The 20,695-nt window shown below is 38.6% G+C and overlaps 1 protein-coding gene and 1 non-coding gene across 2 annotated transcripts in view; one reads left to right on the top strand and one right to left on the bottom strand.

Annotated features, from left to right (window-relative positions):
• LOC138691119 (mucin-3B-like) overlaps window positions 1-12,963 on the top strand; it is a 46,200-nt gene extending 33,237 nt beyond the window's left edge. The window contains exon 2 of the mRNA XM_069812851.1: window positions 8,435-12,963. Within this exon, the coding sequence (XP_069668952.1) occupies window positions 8,435-9,430 (996 nt within the window). The 3' untranslated portion in view covers window positions 9,431-12,963. The remainder of the gene's footprint in view (window positions 1-8,434) is intronic.
• A 7,360-nt stretch (window positions 12,964-20,323) lies between these two features.
• On the bottom strand, window positions 20,324-20,400 carry TRNAR-GCG (transfer RNA arginine (anticodon GCG)). The gene has a single exon. It is a non-coding gene; the product is annotated as a tRNA-Arg (tRNA).
• Between the last annotated feature and the right edge of the window lie 295 nt (window positions 20,401-20,695).

Genomic DNA, 20,695 nt, shown 5'->3' with positions numbered 1-20,695 from the left:
TCGACGCAATGATTGGTAAGGTTAGAAATGCTACTCGCCTTCGAAATGGAAGTCTTCTGGTTGAAACTTTAAGTCCTAAACAAAGTGAGACCCTTCTGAAAGCGAAGTTACTTGGTTCTTATCCCATTAAAGTTGAGCGTCACTCTTCTCTCAACACCACGAGAGGAGTGATTACTACGAGCTCTTTAGAAGGTCTGTCCGATGAAGAAATCCAACTGGAGCTGGCGGAGCAGTCTGTTTCCAAGGCCTACCGTCTTTTAGGTAAGCGGGATGGACAGACTGTTCCACTTCGGACCATATTCTTGACCTTTGAAGTCTCATCTCTCCCGGAGTTCATTCTTATAGGCTACGAGCGTGTCCCTGTTCGTGCATATGTACCGAATCCTATGCGGTGCTTCCGGTGCCAGCGATTCGGTCATACACAACAGAGATGTACAAATAACATCGTGTGTGCAAAGTGCGGTGAGGGCGATCATGGGGATTCCCCGTGTCCTCACAGTGTGCACTGTGTAAATTGCAATGGGGACCACGCTTCTAGTTCTAAAGAATGTCCGAGATACATAGAAGAGAAGGATATCCAAGAACTTCGTGTCAGAGATAACATAACATTTTTCGAAGCACGTAAGCGGTATTATGACGACCAGAAGAAAAAGTCGACCACAACATATGCGTCAGTAGTCCATAAAGGTCTTAAGGGATGTGATGCCTCCACGCAAACGCCACCTCTGGACGACACCCGTCAGAGAGTAGAGATATCTACTCAAACTTATGTCGATGCTGCCACTCAAACAGCAGAGCCTGATGATGATAGCTGTGGACTTACTATCAGACCATACAGTCCAAAGACCAGTGTACCGACGACAAAATCTACCGGTTCTACGGCGGAGAGAAAACCACGTCGTCGAAGTCCCCGATCAGACGAGACGCCCCGCTCTCGCTCCAGGTCGGGAGAACGAAGGTCAGAAAGTGAATCCCCACAGCAGCGAAATAAGCAGTCGAGACAAAGCAGCTCGGGTGATAAGAAAAAGAGAAAATCTCCCGTGAAACCACCATGATCTAAAAATTTTTGATGCGTAACGACATAATTCAGTGGAATGTGAACGGAGTTCGCAGCCGATATGCAGAATTACAGCAGCTAATCTATGATGAAGAACCCGCTATTCTATGTCTCCAAGAGACACATCTTCGGCCTGAACATTCCCTATCCATTCGTGGTTACAGGGTTCACCGGCACGATCACCTGGCTGGAGTCAGGGCCAATGGAGGATGTGCTATCTTGGTGAAAAATAGTATCATGTCCTCTGCAATTAACATTCAAAGCACCATTCAGAATATAGTAATCCGAATACACTTGCCTACCATAGAATTTACAATAGCTTGCGTATATCTACCACCCGACTTGGAATTAACGATACGTGAATTACAGTTTTTTGTAGATCAGCTCCCCGCCCCATTTCTCTTGGTGGGAGATTTTAATGCCTCCCATCACCGCTGGGGTTCGATGAATGACAATGACAGAGGGCATGTAATAGTGGAGATTTGTACTCGTCTTAATCTCATTACTCTTAATACAGGAGCAGCCACACATCTTTCTCTCGCCCACGGCACCTACTCCATGATAGATCTGTCCATTTGTAGCCCAGTTCTGTCGGCGCACATGGAGTGGTCGGTCATGGATGATCTCCATGGAAGTGACCATTTTCCTATCCGACTTCGTCTCTCTGTATCATGTCCCACGGAGTCGCGCTGGCCTAACTGGGTTATAAAAAAGGCGGATTGGACTGGATTTGCCGAGTCCCTTTCGTTTAATGACAATGAAAATGACGATGTCGACTTAATCATAGAGCACTTCTGTACAAATATCATACGGGCAGCAGAACTACATGTACCTCGTTCCTCATCAACACCAAGACGTGTCCCTGTACCTTGGTGGACAGAGGGGTGTAGAGACGCTATCCTGGCCCGTAAACGAGCTCTACGACTCTTTCAAAGGCATCCAACGGAAGAGAACTTCATCCAATTCAAACGCTTCCGTGCCAAAGCTCGCCGCACCATTTGCGAAGCTAAGAAGGTATCCTGGACGAAATATGTCTCTTCACTGAAAAAGAATGTCCCAGCCACAACCGTATGGGGAAAAGTCCGTAGGATAATGGGAAGACGTAATTCTGCTATTCCGGGTCTAGTACATAATGGCAATATGATAACCAATCATTTGGATATGGCTGAGCTCCTTGTTACATCATTCACGCATATCAGTAGCTCAGTCCATTATGAACCTAGATTTTTAAGAATTAAAGAGGCTGCAGAACGAAATGACATCTCGTTTATATCTGATAACACAGAAAACTATAATACTCCGTTCACGTTACAGGAATTACAGTCAGCACTAGACAAATCCCCTGACACATCTCCTGGCCCAGATAATATTCATAATCAAATGCTCCAAAATTTACCACCAGCTGGGAAGATATATCTTCTCTCTTTATATAATAGAATCTGGACAGAAAAATCCTTTCCATCTCAATGGCATAAAGCCATTGTAGTACCTGTGCAGAAACCAGGAAAGGACCCATCCCTACCTAATAGTTACAGGCCTATCTGTCTCACCAGCTGCGTGTGTAAAGTTATGGAGAGAATGGTTAGTAATCGCCTAATGTGGTTCCTGGAATCAGAAAACCTCTTGTCTAAGATCCAGTGTGGTTTTCGTAAGCGCCGATCAACCGCAGATCACCTTGTTCGGCTGGAAGGAGCCATTAGAGACGCCTTCCTCAAGAAGGAGCACTTGGTAGCAATCTTCTTTGATCTTGAGAAAGCTTACGACACAACATGGCGTTATGGGATCCTACGCACTATCCACAACTGGGGTCTAAGGGGAAGTCTTCCTACTTTTCTGGCCAATTTTTTGGCAGAGAGGTATTTCCGTGTACGAATAGGTACCACACTTTCCAGTGAACATTTACAGGAAAATGGCGTTCCGCAGGGGTCTGTACTGAGTGTTCTTTTGTTCTCCATTGCGATTAATGGTATAGCTGCTAACATAAGTCCTCACGTAACACCTCTTCTTTATGTTGACGACTTTAGTTTGTATTACAGCTCACGATATCTCCCATCCATTGGGAGACAACTGCAGCTAGCCATCAACACTTTGTCTGAATGGGCTATATGCAATGGGTTCAAATTCTCTACTGCAAAGACGCAATGCATCCACTTTGTTAACTCCCGTGGACTTCACCCACACCCGGAGTTACGTCTCAACGGAGTAGAGTTACACTATACAGACACTGCAAAATTTCTGGGCTTAATATTTGACTCTAAATTAAGTTGGGAGGCACACATACGGGATTTAAGGCGGCGCTGTGAAAAATCTTTGAATATCTTACGCATTCTGTCAGGGGTACATTGGGGTGCAGACCGCAAAACTCTTTTACGTATCTATCGTGCTGTTGTACGCTCAAAATTGGATTATGGTAGTTTTATTTATGGCTCGGCAAATAAGTCGAAATTGAAAATGTTAGATCCCATCCATCATCAGGGTCTAAGGCTTGCAACAGGGGCTTTCCGAACGAGTCGGATAGAGAGCCTCTACTGCGAGTCTGGGGAACCATCACTGTATCAGAGACGTAATATGTTGTTGTGTTCCTATGGGGTAAAGCTCCGAGCCCAACCTGAGCACAACACATACAAACATTTTCATTCCATGGCTTTAGATTTCCGATACAGACGGGATCCACGGCGACCTCGTCCAGCTGGCGTCCGTTTCCGGGAGGGACTCTCAGAGCTGGACATTAGGCTGCCGAATATAAAGGTAATAGAATACCCGCCTACACCACCATGGATTATGAATCGTCCAAAATTCGACTTAAGTTTGAGCCAGTCTATTAAGAATTTTACACCCAATTTTATTTATAGACAACGCTTTTACGAAATTTTATCTCAGCTTCCTTATAATAGTATAATTTATACTGACGGATCCCGGGTGAATGATCGTGTGGGTTGCTCCTTCGTTGTCGACGGGCAGGTTTATAAATATAAACTGAGTTTGTATACCAGTGTTTTTACTGCCGAACTTTATGCTATTTACAGAGCTTTGTTATTTTTAATTCGACAACCTCGGGGTAGATTTCTAATCTGCTCCGACTCTTTGAGTGCAATCCAGTCTCTGCAATCATATTATTGCGATGATTCTCTCATTGTACAAACCCAGGTTCTCTTCCACTCACTCCTATCGTCGGGCTCGGATGTTGGAGAGGTGTGGGTCCCAGGCCATGTTGGAATTCCTGGTAATGAGACAGCAGACGCTGGAGCCAGAGACACTGCTCTTAATGGCACACTGGTATACTGGCGAGAGAGGTGGCAAGATGTAGTGACTTACATAAGGAACTGTATTCGGAGAGATTGGGAAGAAAAATGGTCTGCACAAGCGGGTAACAAACTACGACCAATTAAAAATACAGTTCGAGAATGGGATTCGTCATCAAGAGCGTCACGGCGAGATGAAGTTATACTTACTCGCTTGAGGATTGGTCACTGTCGTTTGACACATGGTCACCTATTGTCTGGCGAACCTCCACCGGAATGTGACACTTGTCATGCCCTTCTTACGGTGGAACATTTTTTACTCCACTGTCGCAAATATGATTTGCCTCGATGCCAGTATGCAATACGTCCAACGTTACGTGACGCTCTTGGCAATGATTTTAATTGTGTCAACGCAGTGTTGAGGTATTTACGTAACACGGAACTCGACAAGGTGATCTAAGTTTTAATGTCCTTTTAGCCCATTGTTATCTCTTCTCCAGACCCTTTACATCTGGAGATTATTTTAGTTACATTTCTTTTAATACACCTTATTACTCGAACCTTATACATCCGATTTTTAATGATTGTTGTTATAAAACATTGCTACATATTTCTTGTAGCAGTGTTTGTTTTATATTTTATGATTGTCTCACATTATCTTGGGACTACTACGTGTTCGTTTTAATGTTATTTTATATCAGAAGTCACCTTGTCCGTCCAATATTAGTGTGTTTTAACGTGTCAAAGTTTTTAGTCAGTGTGAATTTTAGTTATACAATAATGTAATTTCACCACACAAAAACAAAAAACAATAGGCATGGGTGCAAATAGCCATTGATGCTGACGCGCCCTTCAAATTTCACTATCTATCTATCTATCTATCGATACAGGCTTCAGTTCTTTTGTGCATATTATCGCACTATAGACTATTGCATCTAATTCCAATTGCCAGTTTCGTCCTTCGTACTAGTAACCCATGTTGAAATAATTCTGTACCTACTCTACGTACTGTAAATTCAATCTTCACTTCTGCCCGACCCGAAAATATAAAATTACTCAGACATGCTATCTACTCTCCGTCCAAGTGGTTATGCCGCAGGATTGTAGAAAGGGAGGAAATCACGTGACAGTTAATTACTTAACGAGGCCCTTTTATTTAAGTTAAATTAAACAGCTGTATAATATTACGTAAACGTCCAATTCCTAAGAGAAATTAATGTTTTCAGAAAAGAGCTAAGACAGCCCAGCTATTACAGAGGGGCGAGCAGAAGCAGGTGGGGGAAATCGGGATGCGACGTAGGCAAACGGACAGTATCTGTGCGAAAATATGATTCAATATTGAAAGCTCTTTCGTCACTGGAAAACGCGAACATATTTCTGGAACGTACTATACTCAGTAACTCAGTACTGCTTACTATCTGCGGTCTTGGTTCTGTGTGGAGTTGGAACTTCCTTAGTAGAAGGGGTGGGAGTGAAGTACATTCAAAAACTCAGGTACAATAAAAATTGAAGTAAAAATAAAATGATATCCCTGTATATCAGCTTTAACTCTGTAAGATGCAATACATGTAAAACACATTCCTAACAACAGACTGGATGTATAATAATAAAGATCAACTTACTTGTGTAATCTATAGGAGGTCTTCAAATTTAATCTCGCTGCCAGAAGTCTAAACAATTACTCACAAGATTTATATTACAAGCACACCAGTCGACGCAACTCAATCAACTGATAACATTCAAGGTCCAACAAAGCGGGAAGTCATATTCAAGTAAAACAGGATTACCAACTTTTGTTAGTTTAGAGAAAACCCTAGTGCCCGGGGCTACCCAATGTCCGGGGCTACCCACCGTTCCCCTAATAAAAAACAAAGAAATTCTAGGGAACTGATAAAAATAAACAAATGCTAGGGAAGTGATAAAATTGTAGGACAAACAGCCATGAATGGTTGAAACACGTCCTTTCGTTCCGTTTTATTGGTCAAAAATAGTATGACTTAGTAAAAGTGTAATAGTGGAAATAACTTCTGTTCTACGAAAAAGGTAGTACATGAAATATCCACGAATTAATTTTTACGTATCGTTTTCTGTTTTGCTTCTTGTCATTGTGGTTAAGTTAATGTGGTCAGAAGGTTTTCCCTACTTGTATTTCCTTACCAGTTGGTCGCAGGGTCAAGCTTTGACAGGAAAAGAAAGTGTCCGCTACCACCTCCTTTTCTGAACGGAATGGTCCTTGACAAATATTTTCGGCTTATATGAACCCCACGTGTTCTACTCGCTAATATGGCTGTCGTCCAAGAGACCACTTACAGAGGGTGTGTCTTGACAGAACGAAACTTGCAACACTTACATTTCTAGCGCTGTCTCTTGAACTTTAAAATTATTGCAGTTAATCCATTTAGATCTTATAAAATGTGTTTCGGAAGCCGTTGGCCTTCACTAAAATTGTTACTGCATGACTTAATATTAATTCGAATTTATATTATGATTAATAATTAAACTAATTTTCCTGAGAATGTTGATTAGAAATGACAGGAGAACGTTTGTTCCCTAATATCTGTTGAATACCGTCAAAAAGATAGTTAATAACACTAATGAAAACATTTTATTCCATTATGTTGTTGCCTACTAGCTACATGTAGCCTACGTGGACATTGTATTAATAGTAGTTCAGTTCAGTAATTTAAGCTACGTATTCGGAAAGAAGCCAAATACGATTAAATGATTATTATTCAAATTATTTGTAGTTGGTTATTTTATGGACTTTATTAGATTGAAACTCCGGAAATATTTTTATTACTGGCTGTTAATTTTAACATCTGGAGGACTTAGTATCGCTTAGTTTTATGATGTAGAGAATTTATTTTAAGCATGATTCACCTGCGTGATAGAAGTCTTTATTGGACAACAGTTTTCAATCGTGTTCGTCTTTTAAATTGCGTGCTATTTTACGTTTTATTTTCCACACAGTTTGAGTGAATGGATACAAATAGGCACGGTTGCTGACGTGTCTCATAGTTATATAACAATCATAATTGATAAAATGTATACAGGATGTATGAAACTGATGGTAAAAAATTTAGGGATGAAAAGTAAAAACGAAAAGGACCGAAAGAGTTCCAGTAAACATGGGTCCACAAATTTAGATCACCAGATTTAAATCCTTTGGATGTTTGTATATGGGTTTATATAAAAAGCCTACTTTACACAAGAGACATCACCACACCTGAAGAATTGCAACATCGGAATGTAGATGCGTTCCAGCAAATGAATGACCCAGGATTGCTGGAGCAGGTATTTGCGGAGAAGGCTATAAAGATGCATTCAAGTGCATGGTCAACTTTTTGAACACCTGTTGTAAAATTCGTCAGTTAACATATTCATACTGTACTGTACCATGTTCATCAACAAAGTTTTCAATTGTTCAAATAAAGTTTCTTTTGTATATGTTTAATGATATTTCTGTGGTGTTGAAGCCAAAATTATGAATTTTAATGTCTTGTGATTGGTGATTGATTACATCTGGAGGTTACATTCGTTGTTTTATATATGTTTTTAACACACTTGACATTTGGACCTTTTACATCCGAGCATTTTCGAAATGCGCCAGATAATTTATTTCTGGCGGCATATGTTTTATTATTTTATTGTTTCTTTTTAAATTCCAGCTAAGTTCTGTGAACTGCTCACTGTTGTGTTTTTTATGCATCACCCTTTTGAAACTGCATTTGTTTGCCTTGTTTTAACCGTGACAATGCTTTTTAGTTCTTTCAAGTATTGAGATTATTGTATTGTGTCTGTGTTTTGTGAAGAATTTTAGATAAGGGCGTAAATAGCCATAGTAGCTGACGCACCCTTTTTAAACCCCACTAACTAACTTGGTGATTGATAAATTAAATAAAATAGTCACTACTTTTGTTGGACTTAGTATTCCGCGGGCCTCGACCAGCACAAAATGGTATAATTTGGTAAACGGTTAAATTTGCGGATCCATGTTTACTGGAACCTTTTTGTTTCTCTTCATTTTTACTTTTCGCTCCTAAACTTTTGAATATCACTTTTGAAACACCTTGTAGAGAACTTTTTCGTATGTGAACTAAAAATTTACTTAATTTTCTGTGTTTTTTTTTTTCAGATGTACTGGGTTCTTCTCAGCCTCTCTCGGTATTTATTGTTAGTCATCTGCTGCCTCGTCAAACCCTCCTTCGAGACGCATCATAATCTATACAACATAGAGTCTCTTCTGTCCTCCCTGCCAGCAATTAACAAATACGGAGGGGCAAGCAAGATCACCAGAAGATCCCCGCTCAATCTAGGGTACGTGGTGGGTATAGGTAGTGTGCACCATGAAACCACTATTAACCACATCGCCGACAAGGTGCCGCAACTCCTTTCGAAGGCCCAGGGGCCGAGCATCAGTCCCAGCCTGGCTCACGCGCTGGTGTCGCACTCCACGAAGCCAGTGGTAACTCACTCTTCCAGGTTCCTGGCGCACGACCTCAGCGTCACGCATCCCACATCTCACCACAGCATCATGAAGGTCGTGTCTGTAGGCAAGAGTTCGTCGAGCAGGGACCAGAATCACGGCCCCGTCGGAGGACTGGAACATGTCACGCATGCGCTGGTGCCTACGATCACACACGTGACCACAACAACTGTATCCGAGCATGGAGTTACCAACTCGCCGACGGTGACCGTTCTCGACCATTCCCTGGTACCCGTCGCTGCACTCAGCCACAAGGCCAGTCATGGGCTCTCAAAACAGTCCACGTTAACGCTGACGCCCGAATGCCTCACCAAAACCACGATCACAGTTAATCATGACTTACCAAGTCACGATCATATACTGACCACAGTTACAGAACACACCAAAGACCCCTTGCTCAACGATTCTCCTGTAACTCACACAGTGGTACACAAAGTTTCCACTCTTACACATGACCCCGACCCTTTGCTAACCCATGACGTCAGTGTAACTCATATTACAGACGGCGTGGTGTTGGCGCCCTTGGTCACTCATAAATCTCCTAGGCCTACAGTTCATCACAACGCTTTGAGATCGCATTTTGGAGGTTTTGGAGTTGGTGTTGATTTTGGCGGCCATGGCAGTGGCCATGGGTTCTATGTCTAGATTTCGCTGTTCGGGATAAAAAAAAATAGATCACAAACTGTGGGATCAATCAGAGCTACACAGAAATGCTGTCTGTATATTTATTTCCTTAAAGGGAGTCATAAATTGAACTGAAATTTAAATATACGTTTATGCTCGACCATGCCGAAATGTAGTAATTATACACCTGGTAGCAGTCCTTTAATGCATGTCATTGACGTACACCTATTCATTAAAGTTCAGGTTTTCGATTATTCTCGGATATGCAATCGAAAGATAACTAGGGAAACGTCATGGAGGCTGGAAATCCAATACTGTCGCAGAAGGTTATGTTCTGTTACTATAATAATTAGCGTTAATTGTAAATAATATTCAAATAAATTCAATTTGCCATCTCGTTTTTCAATGTCGAATTCAATTTCAAGGTTATATCAAGATTAATTTTTATCTTACTCTCTGGATTATATCAAGATCGTCGACATTCGTTTCCCGGAAAAAATCAATACTTTCGCGTCTGCGCACATCTCACAATTTATGAGGTAGGCTATTGCCGTCACTCACATAACAATAACATGAATACTTATGAATAATTTCAAGTTAGAAATATGGTCGAGCATAAAAAGTCGTATGAAACTTGCCTATAATGGTAATTAAGACGCTCGTATGAAAATTATGAAACTCGCTTGCGCTCGTTTCATAAACATCCTCGCTTCTTAATTACTACCATGATAGGCTCGTTGCATAATGTACTATTATTTTATTTTATTTAACTCGTAGCTAGTTAAATGTAATACAAATCAAAATGAGCAACATACAAATTGTGAAGTGTGCTCTAGTACAAAGCGTCTCATCTCTTCTCTATCTGACGCGTTTCGTGTTCTTCTAATCTGAACTACAGAGAAAAGAATTGTACAAACTAAATATTTTTAGAATATAAAATCAGAGAAGTTTATAAAAGGTTCAGTACAATTTTACTTCCTTGTTACGTCATCTTCTGTCGTCACGTCGATACTGTGCTGGTCTTCGGACCAAAGGTTCGGGGGTTCAAAGCCGACTAAGGTTAATGGTTTTTAAAATGCAATAAAGTACTTAGCATGGCTTGCTTTGGGAGGGAGACAAAACCCTGGGTCCTGTCTCATAGATTTACGGCACGTAGAATACCTATGTCAAACAAACTACACTCTATAAGACAGTAGAAGACATTTTTATATATTTAGCCGTTCTGCTATGATTGCAGCAAACTAACCTACTGCATTCACTTGGTACGCTAGATTGTTTCAAATCTCCTTACCATTGCTCCATGATGGATACAACTCATTGCTACCCTTAAAGAAAATGGACTAGTTTAATATATTATGATGACAGACAATAGGAATTAAAAACTGAACAAAAAAGTGTTTTCTAGTAATAAGCTAATCAGAATGTTGAATTATTAGGTTGAGAAGCTTTTTCATCCAGTCTGCTCTTAGAAAACCTGAAAATTAGAATTTACAAAACAGTTATATTACCGGTTGTTCTGTACGGTTATCAAACTTGGACTCTCACTTTGCGAGAGGAACAGAAGTTAAGGGTGTTAGAGAATAAAATGCTTGGGAAAATATTTGGGGTTAAGAGGGATGAAGTTACAGGAGAATGGAGAAAGTTACACAACGCAGAATTGCACGCAATGTATTCATCACCTGACATAATTAGTAACATTGAATCCTAACGTTTAAGATGGACAGGACATGTAGCACGTATGGGCGAATCCAGAAATGCATATAGAGTGTTAGTTGGGAGGTCGGAGGAAAAAGTCCTTTGGGGAGGCCGAGACATAGATGGGAGGATAATATTAAAATGGATTTGAGGAAGGTGGGATGTGATGGTAGGAATTGGATTAATCTTGCTCAGGATAGGAACCGATGAGGGCTTATGTGAGGGCGGCAATAAACCTCCGGGTTCCTTAAAAGCCATAAGTAAGTAACACCTGCTTTGTCCGCCATCGCAAATTCCACCATGAAGTTACCGAGATTCGAATCCTTGTCGACTGGATAGAAGATAGCGGTAGTCACAAACGCTTCTAAGAAAAGGATATACTTCGGCGGCAGTAGCAGTGTGATCTCATTAATTTTGTTCTCATTTGGTATGACATGAATATAGAGAATGGTTAGTTAACTTCATTTGTCTTTGATCTAATAACAGACGCTGACGAAGACACGAAACTCGTGTCGAAACGGTGCCGTCCGTCGTACAAGGTATATTAGCTTATTAAAAATTTTAACACTTTTAAAATTTTCATTTATTAAGAACGTTTTATAGGTCAGTTAGTTGTTGTGACATGTTGATTTCACTTAATTATTGTGAGTAAAATTGTATTGGACACTTTATATACAAGTCTTTTGTTGATATTAATTTTTTTTTTGCTAGAAAAAACAATGTGGAGCATATGGAGAAACGGGTACCTATAATCTTTTCGCTGCAAGAAAAATCCTAATATAAACAATAGCACGTGACTGAAGTGAGGCTTCATTGGCCGCCGTTTGGCGCCATAGATTCTCAGTACGTGTTCCCGCCTACTGTTGTACATTCTGTTTCATGTTAAACATTTCCCGTTACTCTTCAAGTAGGTCTAACCTCACTACTATGCATTCGTTTGCTTAGGAAACATTTATTTTATAATTACTGTAATTAAATTATTTTTAAGTCTTATATCTTCACAATGGACAGTTGAGGATGCAAAAGCCATACTTCAGTACCACATGCTTACGTGAACAACTACGGGCTCAAGTGACGCCAGCTTGTTACAAGAACAGACTACCTCGGTAATACTGTTGGTATTCATCCGCGTTCATAGTTCATAACAAAATATAAAAGTAGCTTTTCTTTTACATAGCGTTTTACGTATGAGTAAAGTTAAATGTTTCATCGTATTTAACAACTAGAATTCAATGTTTTATTTTCAAATAATACAAGATTGTGGTTTCCAAATACGAACTATATTTTCCTGTGTCATGTGAGTGTTTCGACTGGGAGCCAATCACAGGTATGACAGCAACGTGCGTATGTTTACATTAGGATTTTTCTTACAGCGAAAACAGTATATGTGTTATGTGCTTTAAAACTGGAAAACAACCTCCAGTTTGACCCATCATCTCATTATATTTGTATAGCATGAATACATTTCCACGTTACATGTATTTCTAAGAAAAGCAATCAATTTTAGAGATATATTTTTTTTTTACATTTGTCATTAATGATTTACTCAGCACAAAGTTTTATATATCTTCAAAGATTTGCATATTTTGACGTTCGCGTAGCCTATTTTGTTATCATTGAAGTGTTAACAGAATTATGATGTACAAGGTCCCTTTATTTCACCGAAGGAACAAATAAAATTATGATATGAAGTCATATAATTATATTATGTTATGTGTTTTAATTTATCCTTCCACTTATAAATTTCTGTCTTCATACGATCTACTTATCGCACTCGTCGCTGAAACAGAGTTCCCGGCTTCCACTGCCCTGGTGGATTTTTGAGGTGAGTTAAGTGAAGATTAAGTGTGATATTATTTGGATCGTAAGTAAAGACATTCCAATTAAGAGAGGTATGACGAGATATGGACAAAATAGTAACTTATGTATTTCGCTTACACGATAAAATAATTTATTATTACTCTTTATATAACTTAAGCATTTAATTTGGCTCCTATCTTGCACTTTGTTATAAATTCTTATGTACCGTTACTGTACATTCGAATGGTTAATTTGAAGGATGACGATGCTATGCAGAGCATTTATAAAATAATAGTTATGTGTATTAATAGCCCGAAGCTATAACAAGAAAAAAATGAATGAAATTCAACATATCTGATAGCAAAACGCGCGCGTGCAGATTAAAATCCTGGTTGAGAGAAGTTAACCTCATTGAGATATTTTGCAGGATTTCCGATTGAAAACAAATGGTGAAAATTCTGAGAAACGTTTGGCGCTGGATCCTGGATTCATTTCTCTAATATTACACCTTCATTTCACTCAGGTACTAGATAACATCGCAGTTAATAAAGCGTCGTAAAATAAACCAAACCCATAATCATGTTATATCTTGTTTGTTCATTATTTTGTACAGGGGTCTTGAGGTCCAAAAATTCATTGTACAGTAACTCACGTGTACCATATGGATATTCCCCTTCCCTCCACTCTTTTTTTGAGGTTCTTGGAAACAGTCTCCATTTCATGAACACTGAAAATGTGAATATTCTTCTTACGTTCTCTTTTGTAATATGCATAAAATCTACTTCCATAAATTAATGGCCACTTTCCATGAAATGTTTACCCTCTTGTTGTCACTGTGGGTAAGAGGCAACAGTACGAAGTAAGGAAACCACCATTAGAGTGTTCCTATTCGGTCTCTCATAACTAGGGAGCGGAATTTTATGTCCTAAAATATTCTAATATATTTATTTTTTATGTACTAAAAGTACAAAAATATTTGCTAAAAATAAAAAAATATATATATATATTTTTTAAATATGACAAAAATACCTTACTTAGCTTGCAAAAAAAAAAATACTATGTACTCACCAACCACACTTGAGTGCTAGTAGTTGGCCGAGAATTGCAGTGAACAACAAAGGTCATTTCCAAATTCCCCATCACAAATGCATGCCGATTATCTCTGAACAACGACTTATACTGTGAAAACGATCTGTCCACATCACATGACGTCAGACGTGCATATTTAAAAAGATGAATGTCACAAACACCGTCAGTTTCACCTACAGGCACATCCTCCAATACTTGAGCAACTTTACACATTTTTTTATATCCACTGTTTTCCCAAACATATTCTGGAATTTGTCCCTTAGTACTTGTACTTCTGAACCTGGTAGCGAGACTAGTTTAATTTCCACGGCACGCACGTCCCTGTTTCAGACAATATGTTTTTTTGGGATGTTTCGAGTTTTTTTATGGTGTCACACAAAAAGCTTAGATTTGCTAATAGGAAAGCCAAATTGTTTTTTAAACAACCGTCTTTCAGTATATCTTGAAGGCTATCGATTGACGAAGCTCGATAACAGGGAATCACAACAAGACGTATTGCCTTACTTGATGGGCATGAGCGAGAGGCGAGAGATTTGTTTAAATTAAATAATGTTCATACCCGAGCTCTTATCTATTGTGTTTCACAAACAAAGCGTTGAATGAAACCATCTTCAGCAACAATAAACATTCCTAATTATGTGTTGCAAGATCTCTCCTTGTCCATGTTAATTTATTCTCTAATAATAACATTGATATGCTGCCTAGCAGTTCTCAGAACTTGTGGCGATACTATTACAAAAATGGATCACGGATGCACCACACAGCGCTTAGAAACACGAAGCAACCAAGAATTCTTAAAAAGATAGGCTAACGTATTTCTGAGTGACATAAATGATTTAGTTTTAAAATGTTAAAACGTTCTTGTAAAAAATTATTTAAATAAAAAAGTCCAAGATTTATATGTTTATAACAGATTTCCTGTAAATATGTATTTACATAATTTTTTGTGAAAATATGTATTTTTATGTGAAATAAAATTCGAGTTTTAAACTTGAAACTTCATGTTCGGAATTTTTAACTTTGTTAATTGTGTTTTATCACACGCAAAAATAATATTTAATTACATAGAAATTCGCTCCTTACTCATAACTCATAAGTATCGGAAAGTAATGAAAGATGAGTTGCTTCTGGTTTCAAAAATGCGATGTATAATGAGAGGTCCCAATTTCAGAATTTCTGCATTCTCCATTCTATGGTCTCAGTATTTTATTTACAGCCAGACGCTCAAACCGTGTGTAAGTTTTTATAGTCTCATCAGTCATCAAGTATTGCAACAGAGCAATGTATTTCATTCATAACCCTGCATCTCAGAACTCTAGCTAGCTATGTATGAGTCCACAAATAATAGATTTTAATAAATATGAACAAATTAATATCTAAATTCTTTAGCATATCACTGCTTGGTGGGTCTGCAATTTCATTTACACCATCTGATTCCAACTGTGTAAGTTGCGTTGGATATTTCCTCCGACGTCTTCAGATGTGAAAGAATCAGCAAATGCAGTATGTCAATGTTATTTTTGTTACAAATGTTTTTTTTTATAGTTTTGCATTATGACAAATTATGCATTTAAAATAATGATGTGTAATGAAATACGAAATTAACTTACCTGCTTGTCTTGCTAATGAAACAATTTTCTCAGATCTTGTTGACATCCTCAAACTCGTCTTGTAAGTTAAGATGCAAAAACCAAAGTAACATTGGAGCCAAAAAATCAATAAATTAATTTCAACTAAGTCCCGATTAGTCTGTACTGCAGTAAAGAAAGTATACAGGAGATTACCACTAAGTCCAATAATGGATTTCTCCTGACAAACGTTTTGCGATTTGGGACTTAGTAAAACGAGAAATCCTCATTGGCCCGTTTATTTATTATTTCAGGACTTTGTGGGTTTCACCAATCGATAGAGCAGAAAAAATTTCTTCTTCTTCTTCTCTTCATGGAGTAGGAGAGTCACCCTTGCTACATAGGCCTACTAATTTACTTACTTATGGCTTTTAAGGAGCCCGGAGGTTCATTGCCGCCCTCACATAAGCCCGTCATCGGTCCCTATCCTGAGCAAGATTAATCCAGTCTCTATCATCATATCCCACTTCCCTCAAATCCATTTTAATATTATCCTCCCATCTACGTCTCGGCCTCCCCAAAGGTAATCATCTAGCTACAGACAGACAATTTTATAATTTTCCTCTGTCCTATTTTGGAAGTAAGAAGAAAAAAGAAAATGAAAACACAAGCCACCGTGCAATGCTAAGAAACCGATCGCCTGAGGGCATCATTGCGGCCACTCGGTTCTCTGCTGTACTCTGGAGAGCGGTGACATCTGTTGAAAGTTAACAAAACTTAAACAGCTGACTTGAGTTAGCCACACAGTACAGCACTGCGAATTAACCCAAACAAGATGTTATTAATGAATACAACAGCTTGCCTGTCCCAGTCATCAATTACTCGATTCCTTCTCTCTTCGCTAGATGACAGCACTATGTCGGAGTATCTTTTACGTACTATTTTCGCACGTTAAGCATTATTCCATTCAGTTTCACTCTGCTACACATTGTTTACTTCCACGGCCCTGTCTTACTCCACGCCATACATAGCCCATATTCTGTATTGTCTTTTTGTTCTATTTATACATCTAGGTAAGTATTATGTCTTAGAACTTCTATATTATTGTACTTCGCTTATATTACTCCTCAATTCCATGACGCTCGTTGGTTAGGTTGTATAAATGGATTTGGTCATTTATAATGTCCGAACGAGCAACAAACCCTTTTCTTCCCTATTTTCTCTTTTGTTCACCTGAAGATGGTAGAATGAACCCATTGCTGTCACATGGTAGATAGTTATGGGTGAACACATTAATTTGGACCTCTATGGTTAGGACATATACGTATTTTGAAGATGTACTGCCATCCATATTCATTTTCAAAATTTGTTAAATGTCCGTATTTTTATGAAAAAGTCCTGATCACCTGATCTCCATTAAATAAATTTAAAAACATAATTATGGATTGCGAACAACTTTACTTTTTCGTCAGTACTTTTTATTCAGAGACTAACAGTGGTTTTCAAATTGTGGGGTAGACCCTTTTGACTCCATGCGACTGAATTAACTTTGCTAGTGCCCAGAACACTTATGTTACTGTTTGTTTATATTTTCATTTGCAGGTCAAAGCAAATGACAGCGGGACGCCAAAACCCAATTTTCGTCAGATTTGCCAATTATATGGTTTTGAACATGAACAACTTATATCTGGCTATATAAATGAAGTCTAAACATTGCTATAGGTAAAGGTATCCCCGTAACATGTCATGAAGGCAGTTGGGGAGGCATGGAGGTAGAGCCCCATGCTTTCCATGACCTCGGCACTAGAATGAGGTGGTGTGGTCGGCACCACGCTCTGACCGCCTTTAACCCCTGGGAAAGACACGGTACTCAATTTTATAGGAGGCTGAGTGAACCTCGGGGCCGTTCTGAAAGTTTGGCAACGAGAAAAAACGATGAAAGAGTAATGGAACGGAGAAAAATTTCTCTGGCACCGGGATTTGAACCCGGGTTTTCAGCTCTACGTGCTGATGCTTTATCCACTAAGCCACACCGGATACCCATCTCGGTGTCGGACAGAATCGTCTCAGTTTAAGTTCCAACTCTTGGGTTCCCTCTAGTGGTCGCCCTCTGCACTACGTCATAGATGTCTATGAACGTAGGAACGAAGTCGACACACACACACACACACACACACACAGATATATATATATATATATATATATATATATATATATATATATATATACTGGTTGTTCAGTTCAAAGTGTGTCATGGCTCGCTGTATGCCGTCATGTGGCTAGCCGATGAGCCTAGAGAATTCAATCTTCCTATACTTCCGCAGAAGTGTATAACCTATGAGGCAGAGAAGTTGCCTAGCAAGTACGGCGTTCATTCTGAAGATCTCCAGACCCTTTACATCTGGAGATTATTTTAGTTACATTTCTTTTAATACACATTATTACTCGGACCTTATACATCCGATTTTTAATGAATGTTGTTATAAAACATTGCCACATATTTCTTGTAGCAGTGTTTGTTTTATATTTTATGATTGTCTCACATTATCTTGGGACTACTACGTGTTCGTTTTAATGTAATTTATATCAGGAGTCACCTTGTCCGTCCAATATTAGTGTGTTTTAATGTGTCAAAGTATTTCGTCAGTGTGAATTTTAGTTATACAATAATGTAATTTCACCACACAAAAAGAAAAACAATAGGCATGGGTGCAAATAGCCATCGATGCTGACGCGCCCTTCAAATTTCACTATCATCATCATCATTCTGAAGAGTACGTACCGATACGTACGGTAACGCCGGTAGTGGCAGGAATGTGAACTATTTGGAAATACGTACTGTGGGGATATGGGGAGAGGGTTAAGACGATTACTTACGTATTTGTTGACATTAACTTCGACGGTCAACATGGACACGGAGCATTTGATTTGTGTTGTGGAATGTTACCGTACGCAACCGATAACAAATACCCTCCGTACGACTTGCCGGCGCAAAATACAGTTCCAGCTACCCGGCCGCCCTTAAAAATTGCTGTAGAACCTTTAATAGCATTTAGGCTTATATCTTGTAACAGTGTATTATGAAAGCCAAAATCTTTGATTACTGCATTGATTTTCTCTCAATAGGCCTATGTTATACAGTGATTAGTCCTATATATTTAAATATCTAATTTTACTTTATAAATGGTAATTCTAAGACATTATGTTCACATTTTTAATGCATTAAACTAGTAGCTTAAATAAATTAAAACAATAATTATATTTGATACATAGGCCTGTGTTATTATTATTATTATTATTATTATTATTATTATTATTATTATTATTATTGTGACATATATTTGTATTGTTGACTTGGTTGAATTGAAGAGAAGCCTTCAAGACCTCAACTCTGCCAGGTAAAATAAAATAAAAAAATATCGACATCAGGATGTAGGCCTAATTAACATGTTCCGACTCATAGAATTGTTCTCGTCATTTCTTCTTTGATCTTCCAAGATTTCTGCAGTTTATTGTGATGGAAATAAATTGAATAATGAATATTAATAACAATAATAATAATAATAATAATAATAAAAGTATTGTTACTAAATCTTGAACCTTAAACTCTCTGAATGCTGGCACACTAGCAGACTGATCACGTCAGCAACAATATAAAGCAGTCAACAACGTGTTCTCTAGTGTTAAATTTTAGTTGTGTTACAGTTTTAATTCTGTGAATTTTAGAAATTGAAGTTGGCTCATTATTTACGGAAACCATTGCTCCGAGAGTTACTGAAATTCCAGTATTATTACCTTTGACATTCCAGCAGTAGTCAAGACAAGAAACGTGTTTTGAAATATCTTCAACATTCCGCTTCCTTTGTCTACTTTGATGTCACATTTTATCCCGTGCCTTTAGTGCAAATATATTTTTGTGCCTCCAAGGCCATTCTCATTTTGAGTTCTCAAAGCCGACTTGAGTTATATTAAATAATAGCACTAGGTGATATATTTAAGGAGGACAAATTAGAAGTCTTGACCTTTTCTTGTCGTCTGAGATTTATTAAATTAATAAAAATTCAGAGCAAGTGAACTTCAAAAAATCTACACCGTAGCGCGGAGAAGGTGAACTGGGTTATATCGTGTGACACTTAGGATCAGATAATATATCAAATGCTATTCGTTTATAATGTAGACCGATAGTTTCAGGCTACCTTCTCTTATAGCTAGTGTTACGTCATAAAACTGTATATTTCAAGACTTTTAAGAAGAAAATAAAACAATGATGAAAGAAATCCTTCTTATATAGTCGCCGCGAGTTATCATTCCAGAAATGAGTCTAACATATGCATCTTCTTCACGAATGTAATATTTTTGTCGTTCTTGTGCGCCATTGATTTGGAGAGAATTTATTACATTGGCCAGTTAATATGTCAGAATGTGGAGAATAAAAGAGCGCATTGAACTTTCTGTGAAATGATTCTGTTTGCGGTAGCTGCAGACTGTTCTGCCCAAATTACAGAAGAAAAACGCTCTTCCTTAGATACAAACGATATGTGCCGTGTTCCACTTACGGTGGAACATTTTTTTATTGCAATATTTATTTTATTGGGTTATTTTACGACGCTGTATCAACATCTAATCTAGGTTATTTAGCGTCTGAATGATATGAAGGTGATAATGCCGGTGAAATGAGTCCGGGGTCCAGCACCGAAAGTTACCCAGCATTTGCTCGTATTGGGTTGAGGGAAAACTCCGGAAAAACCTCAACCAGGTAACTTGCCCCGACCGGGATTCGAACCCGGGCCACCTGGTTTCGCAGCCAGACACGCTGACCGTTACGCCACAGGTGTGGGCTTATTGGAATATGTATGATAAGAACTTTCTTGTGTTAAATTTTAACGTACCTTGTTAACATGTTTCAACCTATTTTGGGTCATCTTCAGAACTGGTCGTTGTTGGTCTTGGCGCCTCTTCTTTCCTGTGAGGGTGCGTTCGTAGTGTAGAGTCAAAGAGTGTATGTGTTTTGAAATTGAGTTGTGTGTTGAGAATATCGTTGGGGTGTGTTTTCATGTGTCTATATATTTCATATTTTCTAGTGTGTTGAGTTTCTGGCTTTTTGGTTGGATGTGCAGTATTTCCATGTCTATGT

Source organism: Periplaneta americana, chromosome 16 (assembly GCF_040183065.1).
Source record: "Periplaneta americana isolate PAMFEO1 chromosome 16, P.americana_PAMFEO1_priV1, whole genome shotgun sequence".
In the NCBI taxonomy this organism is placed as follows: Eukaryota; Metazoa; Arthropoda; class Insecta; order Blattodea; family Blattidae; genus Periplaneta; species Periplaneta americana.
Note: the sequence above shows the minus strand (reverse complement) of the source record. Positions and strands in the feature narration are given on the sequence as shown.